Below are 11,966 nucleotides of genomic sequence, written 5' to 3' on the forward strand. Positions count from 1 at the left end.
TGTAATTAACCAAATATAATTAATTAAGAAGGGCAACCCCAAAAAAAATGAGAATAAGAAAATCACAAGTACTGAAGAAGCTCTTTTGGGCTAACTTTTGGATTAATCTCGGCCTCTCTCTCTCTCTCTCTCTCTCTCTCTCTCTCTCTCTCTCTCTCTCTCTATATATATATATATATATATATATATCTGAACATGGATTGGAAAATGAGAAAACGAAAAAAGCATCCAAACATGCTCTATCGATCATTGTTTGTAATTGTATTTCTCTACTTAGAAGCAAGCATACACGCATTGACAAAGATAAACACCAACACTATTATCGCAGTATCCACTGCCACTGTTATATTTTGCAGCACAATTTTTATTACAACAATCCGGACCACAATTAGCGCTGCATCGGCCGCCACCCACGTTGCATTGCTTCGGGCACTTGAAAGAACATATGCATGCTGGAAAACGGAAGCCCTTCATAGGTTCACAGTTAAAGGTTGAGCCTGGATGTCTTTTGTTACACTTAGACTCGCAGAAAATACATTCTCCTAAAATCTCCGAGCATGTTTGCCCGGCCACCAATTTGATCTTGAGTGTATCTGATCGAGCAACATATATATTTAAACATCATATACACACATATGTATATACGTACAGATGGATCTGGGATCCCTGCATGTAGTGCGGGGGTGCACTACAAAAGAGTGTTCGTATAATAAGCCAGCATAAGATTAGAAGACAATTTTCTGAAAAATACTACTGATCTCTCTGTCGTCCCAATTTGTTTGTCACTCGTTCTACTAACCGAAGAGAAAATTGATTATATCCATCTAGTTACATAAATCTCAATTACATCTTTTAAACAAAATTTTCAAAATCGCGTAAAACGTCATAAATTTAAAGATATAAACAATTTATAAGTGACACGAAATTCCAATAAGGCCAGGATTAAACAATATTTGTCGAATCTCCTAGCGTATTTTGTTGAAATGGACCAACAAGATGTAAAGAAAGGACCAACAAGATGAAACGGAATATTTATTTTGTTGTTAATTTTAACAATATTTATCTCCTAGCGTGCCTTGTACTTGTACATATATGTATGAATGCATCCATCAGCAATATTGTTCTAGTTTGATTTTTAATTTATTTATTTCTCAACAACACTTAATTGTACATAAAGAAATATACCTGAGGCATAGAAGAGAACCAGTAGGAGAAAGAATGTAGTTGGGGAGAGCTTATCCATCACCAAATTAAAACCCAGAAAGAATATTAATCAAATTTTAGTTTTTTTGCTCTGCAATTTCTACTCCTTAATTGGGTTTATTAGTATTATTATTTATAGGGAACACTAGTAACAGTCAACTGGGGATAATGCATGCATTGTGTAATTTCACTTGGGGTAAATTAGTTAACACTCCGATCCTCTCCCATATTTGTTCTGATTTTCATTAATTGCTTCTCTAATTGGTCTATTTTCTTAGGTTGGCTCCCAATAATGAAATTTACCGAGACATATTCCCCCGTCCATCTTCATCCCCCCCCCCCCCCCCCCCCCCCCCAAAAAAAAAAAAAAAATAATAATAATAATAATAATAATAAATAAATAAATAAAACCCTTTGAAATTATGTTTTTGCCCTTCCCTGTTGAATTGAAAGGATAAGTAGAATTTGAATTGAGGGGTATTTTTGAAAGTCTACATTTTTTAGAGTGTTATGATTATGTTCCCTTAATTAATTGGGTTCTTCAAAAAAATCCCCACAATATACAATGCATATTTATCCAATCGCAAACGAGTTCCAATCACGCACCCGACCATACCAAATTATTCGTCTCGATGAGACGATTCCAATGTGGGGTGTTTTTGAATTATTAAGTTTTGAATTTGGTTATTGAATTTTGGTTATTGGTAAAAGTTGTTAAATTTGGTTATGGAATTGGTGGAATTTGGTTATTTGCTAAAAGACTTGTAACTTTGCTTATTACAATGTGTGGTATTTTTTGAGTATTGTTGTTAAATTTGTTTATCCACACTCATTTACTTATTACAATGTAGATGCTCTTACGTACATTGATTACCATAGTCCTTAATTGAAATGGAATCACCAATTTAATAGCTATCATTAACCTCTCCCCTACAAGTTTCCAACTTTGGAGACTCTCTCTTTCCCTCTGGAACTTCCTAGCCCTAGTAGCCGCCTCCCTCCCTCCCCTGAGATTTCCACCCTATGATGACGGCGGAGGGGGGCGTTCTCCGTTAACGTTTCCTCCGCCTCTTCTTTTACATCTTCGCCGATCTCCTCCATCGTCCTCTTTTCACCGCCTCCTCTCCGACTAGCCTCCATCGCCGCCATCGAACAGATCTTCGTGCGTGACTTATTCCCCAACATCCCGAAGCATATGAGGTGGCTGACGCGGCGACACCAATATCAAAACTTCTAGGGAAAACAAGAAACTATTTCCAAAGGGAATTAAGCTGTGAAAATCGAAACTGGGGCCAGAAGCTAGCTAGCTCTTGAAATCTCAAAGGGAAAACTTTTTTTCTACTTGCGCTGAATTCCCGTATCCAGTGGCTACTGATATCTCTGGTCTAATGCTTCTATTGGGAAATTAGGATGACACAAAATGAACCTTCGATCTACTACTTCCTAAGCTGAAATCAGGTTGATATGGTCCGAAGGGAGCATCGGTTGTACGATTTTATCCCCGGCTCCTTTTATTTCTTTTTTTTTTTTTTTCTTTTTTGTTAGTAATATGGGAAGTAAACTTTCTATAATTGGTGCTCTACTGTTTTATGCGAAAATAAGAGAATGACTGAGTGACATAAACATTCAACCACTGTATGCTGATGAAATCAGGTGATGTTTGAAGGGGTTTTTTTTATTATTATTTATCCCAGTTGTATTTTTCTTTTTCTTTTTATCAGGTCCTCTCTTTTTTTGCTTTTCTTTTTTCCTGAAAACTTGCAGGGCGTAACCGTCCGATTCATCATCTCTTCGTAATAACTTTGGTTGGAGTTTGGAAGTGATCATATTAATATATATGGTGTTGGTCTGAAATGTAACAGATTTTATTTTGTTGTTTATTGTGTTTGTCGTAGTAATACCACTTTGAATTTTCCAGTGAAACGTTTGTAAAATAACTAAACATTAATTTGTGATTCAGTGTGTGCTATTAGCCTATTACAGATATGATAAAACATAAAATACTTATGATTGATGCATGAATGTATAAATGCATCTAGAGGGGGGAGCAACTTGAAAGGGAATCTGCGGGCGTGTTGTGCACCATCCGGACCGTCTGTCTTGACGATCAATGGTTCAGTTTTTAAAAAAAATAACTTTTCCATGATTTTAAATAATTTGGACCAATCAAAATACGTTTCGACGGTTGAAATCGCACAGCACCGTGTTGTGCACTAGAGAGTTGCCCTTAATTTAGTTTAATCACTCCAGGTTTTTAGATATTGTTAATTAAAACATCTTTTGGTCCTTCCGCTTCACAAATATTTCCCTGTATTTGAAAGTCTCCAATATCTTCTCTTTCTTTTCTTTTTTTTTTTTGCTAATTAGGGAGTCACAAGTATTACCTTAAGAAAATGTTATTACAGATTATTTCGTTTTCGTGATGGAGATAAAAAAAATAATACTAATAAAATCATTGAAGGTGGATGGAGATCAAATTTTTGCATAATCTCAGATAAGTACTAATCATAGAACATCATACAAAAAAACCATTAATTACCCTTACATCAGAACCTAACGTTTACAAGGCATCCCATGTAATTATCAAAATATAAGCCCCGTTCAGTTAATCCTTCTTGTTTTTAAGTACTTATTTTACAACTTTAGAAAAGGGAAATAAGAACCTTTATTCCACTAAGGGTTCTTAAGAAAGAAGTACTTATTCGATGTGCTATTTTTTATTACTTAAATCTTTTAATATGAATCTCAAAAAATATATAATATGGATCTTTTTTTATTGATCTCAATTAGTTCTATTATACAAAGTTTGCAAAATCATGAAATTCATTATAAATTGAAAGATATAAGCAATTAAAAAATGACATAGATTTTGAAATGTAGAAATAAGACGGCAAAATAAGAAGGTGAAAAATTAGTGAAACATAGGTTTTTATTTCGTTAGCGGAACAGGGCCGCGGCAACAAAAAAATGAGAACGTGAAAATGACAAAGAGCTCTTATGGCCTTACTTTTGGCTTTCGGCCTCCTATATATATCATCAAAATCTGAAAATGTATTTTTGTGGGCAGGGGAGCCAAATAGCCAAACGCGCGCGCACCTCAAAAGTTAAAAACCACAGATGGAAAAATGTGAAAACGAAGCATCCAAACCAAACATGCTCTATCGATCATTGTATTTCTCTACTAGCTAGCAAGCATACTGGCATTGACAGATATTAACACCAGCACTATTATCACAGTATCCTCTGCCACTGTTGAATTTCGCAGCACAATTTGCATTGCAACACTCAGGACCACATCGAATGCTGCATAGGCCGCCGCTCCCGTTGCATTGGTTCTCGCACTTGTAAGAACATACGCATGTTGGAATACCGCTGGGGCCGGTGTTAAAATCACATTCCGATGTGGTTGTGCGGGGAGGATGCCTTGATTTACACCTAGAGTCGCAGTCGCGACATAGTCCTATAACCTCCTTGCATGTTTGCCCGGCCACCAATTTGATGTTGACTATATCTGAGCACCATATATGTAAACATCATATACACAAATATGCATATACAGACGGATCTGGGATCCTGTATTTAGTGCTGGGGTGCACTACAAGAGTACTGTTCGTATAATATTAAGCAAGCACAAGATTAGAACACATCAACACAATTTTGTGAAAAAATACTATTCTCTCTATCCCAATTTGTTTGTCCTTCATTCTACTATATGTAGGGAGGTATTCCCGAACAGGTACAAAACGAGCCCGAGCACGGCCAAGAAAAGGTCAATGCATTATGGACCGGTGATATGAGAAGTCAATGGTCCAGAAAGGTCGTACGATTCTCGGGGCAATAACACGAGACGTTATTGGACCAAATACAAGAAAAATTACAAGAGATGCCATTGTTCAAGAAACTTGTTCGGCAAGAGAAAGCCAAACAGGAGGAGAGCTCTTTAGAAATGATATGGTTTAAATTGTTTCCTTAGGACCAGTAACACGTGAAGTAACTGGTCCAGGCCGTCTGTTCGGCCATGAGATGGCCGAACAGAGAGAAAAGTCCTATTTGAGGGAACATTCTAGAAGGGTCCAGAATCACTGGTATTCCGTTAAAAGATAAGATCCCGAGAATATAGGATCTGAGAAAGATACCCAACGAGTATGGAATGTTCGGCTTGTTATGGAAAAGAGTCCTACAAGGATTAAGGTAATGAACTGATAAAGGAAATGAGAATCCTTGATATCCTGGGATTCCTATACGAGTTAGGAATCCTAGGGCAACACGGATGCTTGGCCAGCAAGCATACGCAAATCTATAAATAAGAGGTAAACCTAGAGGTAAAAGGTACGCAATACGCTGCATTCTATTTGCTTTCCTACTGATAATTAGGGTTTGATTGCTAGTACGAAATACTAACAAAGGCATCGGAGGGCCTTTGCCACGAGAGGCAAAGGTGCACTCACTCCTTGTCTGTTTTGCAGGACAAGGGTTTCATTGACCAATTAGGGTTACGTTCAAGAGGCACGTGAAGCCGCTGCATTCCAGTGCTATTCAGAGCACTACTTGAATTTATCCACCTACACTATAACTGAATAGAAAATTGATTATATCCATCTTGTTACATAAAACACAATTAGATCTTTTAAAAAAAATTTAAAAATCGTGTAAAACGTCATAAACTGAAAGACATAAACAATTTAAAAGTGACACAAAGTTCCAAAAAGGATTTTTGGATGGAGAAAAGTATAATTTTTGCACCAAAATAAGAATAAAACCAATAGGCCTATGTAGACCTCAACGAGTATGTTTGTTCTTAAAATTCTAGTACATTGTTCTAGTTTGACTTTTTATTTATTTCTCAACAATACTTTAATTGTACATAAAGAAATATACCTGAGGCATAGAAGAGAACCACTAGGAGAAAGCATATGGTTGGGGAGAGCTTACCCATCACCAAAAACCCAGAAAGAATATTAATCTAATTTTAGTTTAATTTTGTGCTCTGCAATTTCTACTCCTTAATTGGGTTTATTATTATTTATAGGGAACACTAGTAACAGTCAACTGGGGATAACGCATGCATTTTGTAATTTCACTTGGGGTAAATTAGTTAATTACACTCGATCCTCTCCCTTATTTGTTCTGATTTTCATTAATTGCTTCTCTAATTGGTCTATTTTCTTAGGTTGGCTCCCAATAATGAAATTTACCGAGACATATCCCCTCCGTGCTAAATAAATTGACCAATGTTTCCATCTTGAAAAGTCTCAACCCCCCCCCCCCCCCCCCCCCCCAAAAGAAAAAAAAAAAAAAACTTTTGAAATTCTGTTTTTGCCCTTCTCTGTTGAATTGAAAGGATAAGTAGAATTTGAATTGGGACTCGGGGAGCCTGGGGTGAGGGAGCTCACCACAGGGTTGCAGCTATGCAAAACGGCACCGTTTGGCACACCCATCACTCTAAAGTTCCAACAGATGCAAGGGCTCCCAGATGCAATGCCAAAATGATGCCGTTTTCATTTAATTATTTAAGATTTATATATAAAAATACATGATTAAAAAATTAAGTGCTCTAATTTCAATCCGTTTGAACCGGTGCGAAGATATTATTTTCCTCATCATATTATTCTAAAGGGTTATAATTAATTTTTGTCTTTCGGACTCTCATAATTGATTATCTACTCTTTATTTGGGACCTTGTATAGCAGAAACTTGATTATGAGAGCCATAAAGACAACGATTAATTATGATTCTTTAGAATAAAATGATCAGAAAAATAAGATATTTTCACCGGTTCAAATGGATTGAAAATTGAAGAACTTAATTTTCTAATCATATTTTTAATATATAAATAGTCTAAGAAAAATTAAGTGTTCTAATTTTCAATCCATTTAAATCGGTACAAAAATCTTATTTTTTGTATCATTTTATCCTAAAGGGTCGAAATTAATTTTCGTCTCTAGAGCTCTCATAACCAAATTTTTGCTCTATAGGATCCTAAATAAAGATCAGATAGTTAATTATGAGAACCCTAGAGACAAAAATTAATTATGACCCTTTAGAATAAAATAATTAAAAAAATAATATCTTCGCACCGGTTCAAACGGGTTGAAAATTAGAACACTTAATTTTTTAATCATGTATTTTTATATATAAATCTTAAATACTAATTAAATGAAAACGGCATCATTTTGGCATTGCAGAGCATTGCAACTGGGTGCCTTGCATCTGTTGGAACTTAGAGTGATGGGTGTGCCAAACGCTGCCGTTTGGCATAGCTGCAAGCTCCCTCACCACAAGCTCCCCGGGTCCTTTGAATTGAGGGATATTTTTGAAAGTCTACATTTTTTAAGAGTGTTATGATTATGTTTCCTTAATAAATTGAGTACTTCAAAATGGTCAAACAAATTGCGACGGAATGAGTACCAATTAGGGAGCACTTTTAAAGAATACATAGAAATTTCAAATTTATTTGCCTTTAAAGGATGTACAAAATCCTCTTGGCCTTTGACTAGAATCAATTATTACATACATTGATTACCATAGTCCTTAATTGAATCACCAATTTAATAGCTATCATTAACCTCTCCCATACAACTTTCCAACTTTCGAGACACTCTCTCCATCTACAACTTCCTAGCCCTAATAGCCTCCTCCTCCCTCCCCTCCCGCCCCCCACCCCCACCCAAGATTTCCACCCTATGATGGCGGCAGAGGGGGCGTTATCCATTAACGTTTCCTCCGCCTCTCTGTAATGCCCCGATCCCAAATTCTTACGCAACTCAATTAAATGTAAAGACACGTTGCGACCAGTGTGTAAAATTATTTTAGTTTTATTATCAGAATAAAAATTTGGAGCACTTTTACGTTTTACGCGTAACATAATTAGATACCTTACTTAGAAAGGGACAAATATTATTTGTTACATGTATATGATAAACGGTAATAGCTTAAAAAAAACAAAGAGAAAAAGAAAAATGAAATTCTACTTATTTCTAGAGAAAAATAGGATGCCACATGCATCATGCTATATATATAGCTTTGCCACCTTATGTTTTATAGCTTGGCCACCTATATAGCTTAGCCACCACATGCTTGGAGAATGACACCTAGATGACTTATGTATCAAAACTAGATCAAATTAGAAAGTCTAACGCCCCGACTTTTCGGGAGCAAAATAAAATATTGTCTTAAGAAGACTTTGCTAAATAAATATGATTTTCCAAGATAAAGGTTTATCTATTACAATCACAAGATAAATTTACTGATTCAAAATACACTAACTTCAGAGCTGACTCTAGGCTTAATACGGATTCCAAGCGAACTCGATCTCTATCCCTGGTATTTCTCTTGTGTCCGATCGCTCCTCCATTGAATCCTGCGCCTTCTGACAAATTGATCGCCGAAGCAATCGATTTACCAGGATACAGACGTATCCGTGAGTGATAAATCACCCAGTAGAATAATCTAACCCAACTACCCCTCTTACCTTACAGTTAGCAAGCAGCAGGATAAATATGGTACGAAGAAGTAAAACAGAGATTCACAAACATCAATTTGTTACTATTTATTATTCTAATGTGAAATCTAAGATCTCTCAGCGAGATCTTTCCTCCCTAACTGCTAGCCATGACCTGTTCCATGAGATCACTTTCTTTTGTTGTCGCAGATTGCACCTCAGTTATGTACCTAGCGTGTATCCCGCTCATTACAACAAAAAGAAGCTTATTATGCCCGAATCATAACTAGGGTTCGCCTATCTTATGCACCACTTCACAATCACCACAATCATCACAATTATCACTGGGCTTACTTTGCCAGTATCAATTCATCACTGGACACCCACCAATTTCAATTCATCAATCAACACTGAGCTTACTTTGCCAGTTTCAAATCATCTCATTCACATTTCAAAATCATGCCTGCAGGCAATCTAAAATAAAAACTTTCCAATTTATCCATTATCTAGTATCGTCTAGATGAATTCTATTTCGCAATACCACCCCATGTCTCTAGGGTCTAATCTAGCATTCAAATCAAGTATTGGTGCAATGTATAATTAATCAATAATAATAAAAACAATTAATAAGCAATGCAATCACGTAACTTATTATGAATGAGCCGTTGCCCTTAATCTTATATGGTTAAGAAGTTAATATTAATAACGAAAATCTTTATTAATAAAGAAAACTAATTTTGTTCCCTTACTAGTATGTGTAGGCTTGTATTGGATTAACATATTAGTGATAATATAACAATGGGGTCGAAGTTGGGCACGTAAGTACCTTAAGGGCCTAATTGTTTCAAGTCAAAAACTTAATTGGACCAAATTTCTATACCAAAAAACCTCAGGGTGTAACTGCAATAAGAAAGCCAATTTCATTTAATGGTCTGGGCTGAAACGTTACATTCAAAATGACAGGGGGATAAGTGTAATTATCATGCTATTTCTTTAACTTCCAGCGGTATGAACAGTAAAAAAGAAACATGAATAGTGTTCACGCCCATGAACAATGAACACTAAATATTTAAAAAAAAAATTTGAGTTTCATTCGTCGGATTCTAATTTCGATTCTAATCATAAAAACTAACCACTTAGTACATTAATATACTTTGGGAGAGGTAGGAGAAGGATTATAATACCTTTAATTCAGACAAAACGGTTCTGTGGAGTCTAGTGAGTTTTCGTTTAGCGCCGAAAGATTAGTATTCTAGCAGCAACTTTGGACTGGAATAACTTGACCAAACCTCTATCGTTTTGGACGATTCTTGTGTCTAACGCGAAGATCTTGAAACGCTCTACAACTTTTGTGAAGAAGTCGAAGCCCGAAAACCATTCGAACTAGGAGAAAAGTGGGGATTTTCATAAATCCTGTTTGCTATCTGGAAATAAAAATCCGAAAATTTCACTGAACTTTGGACAGCGATAACTCTTTCAATCCTTGACCGTTTTCGGATGATTCTTGGGTCGAAATCGAATCTCTCAACGTCCTCTACAACTTTTGTGAAGAAACTTAGGCCTAAAAACGACAGCAACTAGGAGAAAATAGGCCGTGAATAGAGGAACGTGATATGGACGAAAATCAAAAGGGTGTGATCCATCTTTTCTTGTTTTTTTTGTTTTTGTAGAAGACTAGGAGTGTTGTATTGTGAGAGAGGAGAGAGGTATTTATAGAGGAGAAATATAGAGATGGTGGAATGCGGGAGGAGAGAGAGATATATAGTTAAGGAAGAGTTTAAAGGGGAGTGGAAGATTAGTTTCGATAGAATTTTGGTTAGATAGAATAAAAGATGAGTATGAATACTTGTATATCTAAAGTGTAAATATATATCATATACAAGTGTGTAAATAATATCAATTATACACATAATAATATATAATTAATAATTCAATCTAATTAGTTATTGAATTAAAAATTTAACATTAAAAATTTGTATTAAAAAAATAGGGCAAAAATCCGGATCGTTACTGAAAGCCTATAAATAGGACTTCTATTCTAAGAGCATGGGACCAAAAATTACAAAGAATTATAATTATTAAGTACGGAAAAAAAAAAAAAGAAATGTGTGAGGTTAGTGTTGATTAGTAGTAGATTAGAGTTGACAAATAGTAATAAAATAGAGGGAAAAAGAAGTACTTTACTCCAAGCCGTGTTTTATATTTTTCATCAAGCTACCTCCACGTCATCCAGAGTTTAAAAAGGATACAAGTTAAGGCTTCGTTCCGGAAACCTTCTTAAAAAATAAGAACTTATTTTGAAACTTCTCATTCAAAAATAAGAAGGGTCATTCCACAAAACCCAAATAAAAAGTTTCTTTCACATTTTCAAACCCAAAAATAATGTAAATGAAAAAAAAATTTCAAATTTTTTTGCACCATATTAAAGATCTCAATAAGATCTATCAAATAAGATCCATAGTGATAAGAAAATTATTTGCGTAAACACATAATTTTTGAGCTTAAAGTTGCCTTATACAAAAAATAAGACTGTTGCAATGAGAATGGGCGCCAGCGGAGGGAAATCGTACCGACGGCCGCGCCGGCCGTCTCCGGCCACCAAACGGCCGATCCGAGCCGTCCAAAAATTCTATAAAAAAAAAAACCGATGGGGCCCCGCGCGAGAATTAATGGCATCCGAGGTGTGTAGGGTGCTTGATCCGAGCAACCATTTTTCGTGTATATGATTTCACACGAAAAAGGGGTGCTCGGATCAAACACCCTACACACCTCGGATGCCGTTGATTCCCGCGATGGCCCCCTCGGTTTTTTTTTTTTTAAATTTTTGGATGGCTCGGATCGGCCATCCTGTGACCGGAGACGGCCCAGCGCGGCCGTCGGTACGATTTTCATCCCCGGCCGGTTGGTACCTATATAAATTCTTCCAAAATAAGTATCAACCTTCTTATTTTCCGGAACAAGGCTTCTTATTAGACAAAAAATAGGGAATTTTTTAGGCCGGCCCCGTTTTCTAGGTTCGGACTTGATTTAGTCCTGACAAAAGTATTCCTTCTTTATTTCAGTCCTTTTTCTTGACTTCTCATGCAGTTTTACTATTTTGCCCATTTTTCTTAACTTTTTGTGTACATGTCCATTTTTTGTAAAATTTATATTTTTAGAATCAACTCTTGACCCATATTATTTCTGACAAAAATACCCTTGGCTATGAGAACTGTCAATTCTCATAACCCGAGTTAATATATTATTTTGGACAAAAATACCCCTGAACTATGGCTATGAGAATTGGGGCTATAAGAGCTATATTTTTAGAATCAATTCCTGA

At 35.9% G+C, this 11,966-nt stretch overlaps 2 protein-coding genes across 2 annotated transcripts; both read right to left on the reverse strand.

Annotated features, from left to right (window-relative positions):
* Positions 1–262: 262 nt before the first annotated feature.
* On the reverse strand, positions 263–1,310 carry LOC131313438 (defensin-like protein 183). Its single transcript, XM_058341744.1, has 2 exons — positions 1,186–1,310; positions 263–593 (listed from the first exon to the last, which is right to left on the reverse strand). The coding sequence occupies exons 1-2, from the start codon at positions 1,241–1,243 to the stop codon at positions 274–276; spliced, it is 378 nt and encodes a 125-aa protein (XP_058197727.1). The 5' UTR covers positions 1,244–1,310; the 3' UTR covers positions 263–273.
* A 2,995-nt stretch (positions 1,311–4,305) lies between these two features.
* Positions 4,306–6,199, reverse strand: LOC131313439 (defensin-like protein 182). Its single transcript, XM_058341746.1, has 2 exons — positions 6,082–6,199; positions 4,306–4,714 (listed from the first exon to the last, which is right to left on the reverse strand). Exons 1-2 carry the CDS (start codon positions 6,137–6,139, stop codon positions 4,389–4,391), a joined length of 384 nt encoding a protein of 127 aa, XP_058197729.1. The 5' UTR covers positions 6,140–6,199; the 3' UTR covers positions 4,306–4,388.
* Positions 6,200–11,966: the final 5,767 nt, after the last annotated feature.

Source organism: Rhododendron vialii, chromosome 13a, assembly GCF_030253575.1.
Source record: "Rhododendron vialii isolate Sample 1 chromosome 13a, ASM3025357v1".
Classification (NCBI taxonomy): domain Eukaryota; kingdom Viridiplantae; phylum Streptophyta; class Magnoliopsida; order Ericales; family Ericaceae; genus Rhododendron; species Rhododendron vialii.

Excerpts from the sequence above, each read along its gene's own strand:
- LOC131313439 (XM_058341746.1), bottom strand. The coding sequence starts at position 6,139 with ATGGGTAAGCTCTCCCCAACCATATGCTTTCTCCTAGTGGTTCTCTTC. Across the intron at positions 4,715-6,081 it reads GGTTCTCTTCTATGCCTCAG|ATATAGTCAACATCAAATTG; the intron begins GTATATTTCTTT and ends TATGGTGCTCAG.
- LOC131313438 (XM_058341744.1), bottom strand. The coding sequence starts at position 1,243 with ATGGATAAGCTCTCCCCAACTACATTCTTTCTCCTACTGGTTCTCTTC. Across the intron at positions 594-1,185 it reads GGTTCTCTTCTATGCCTCAG|ATACACTCAAGATCAAATTG; the intron begins GTATATTTCTTT and ends TTGCTCGATCAG.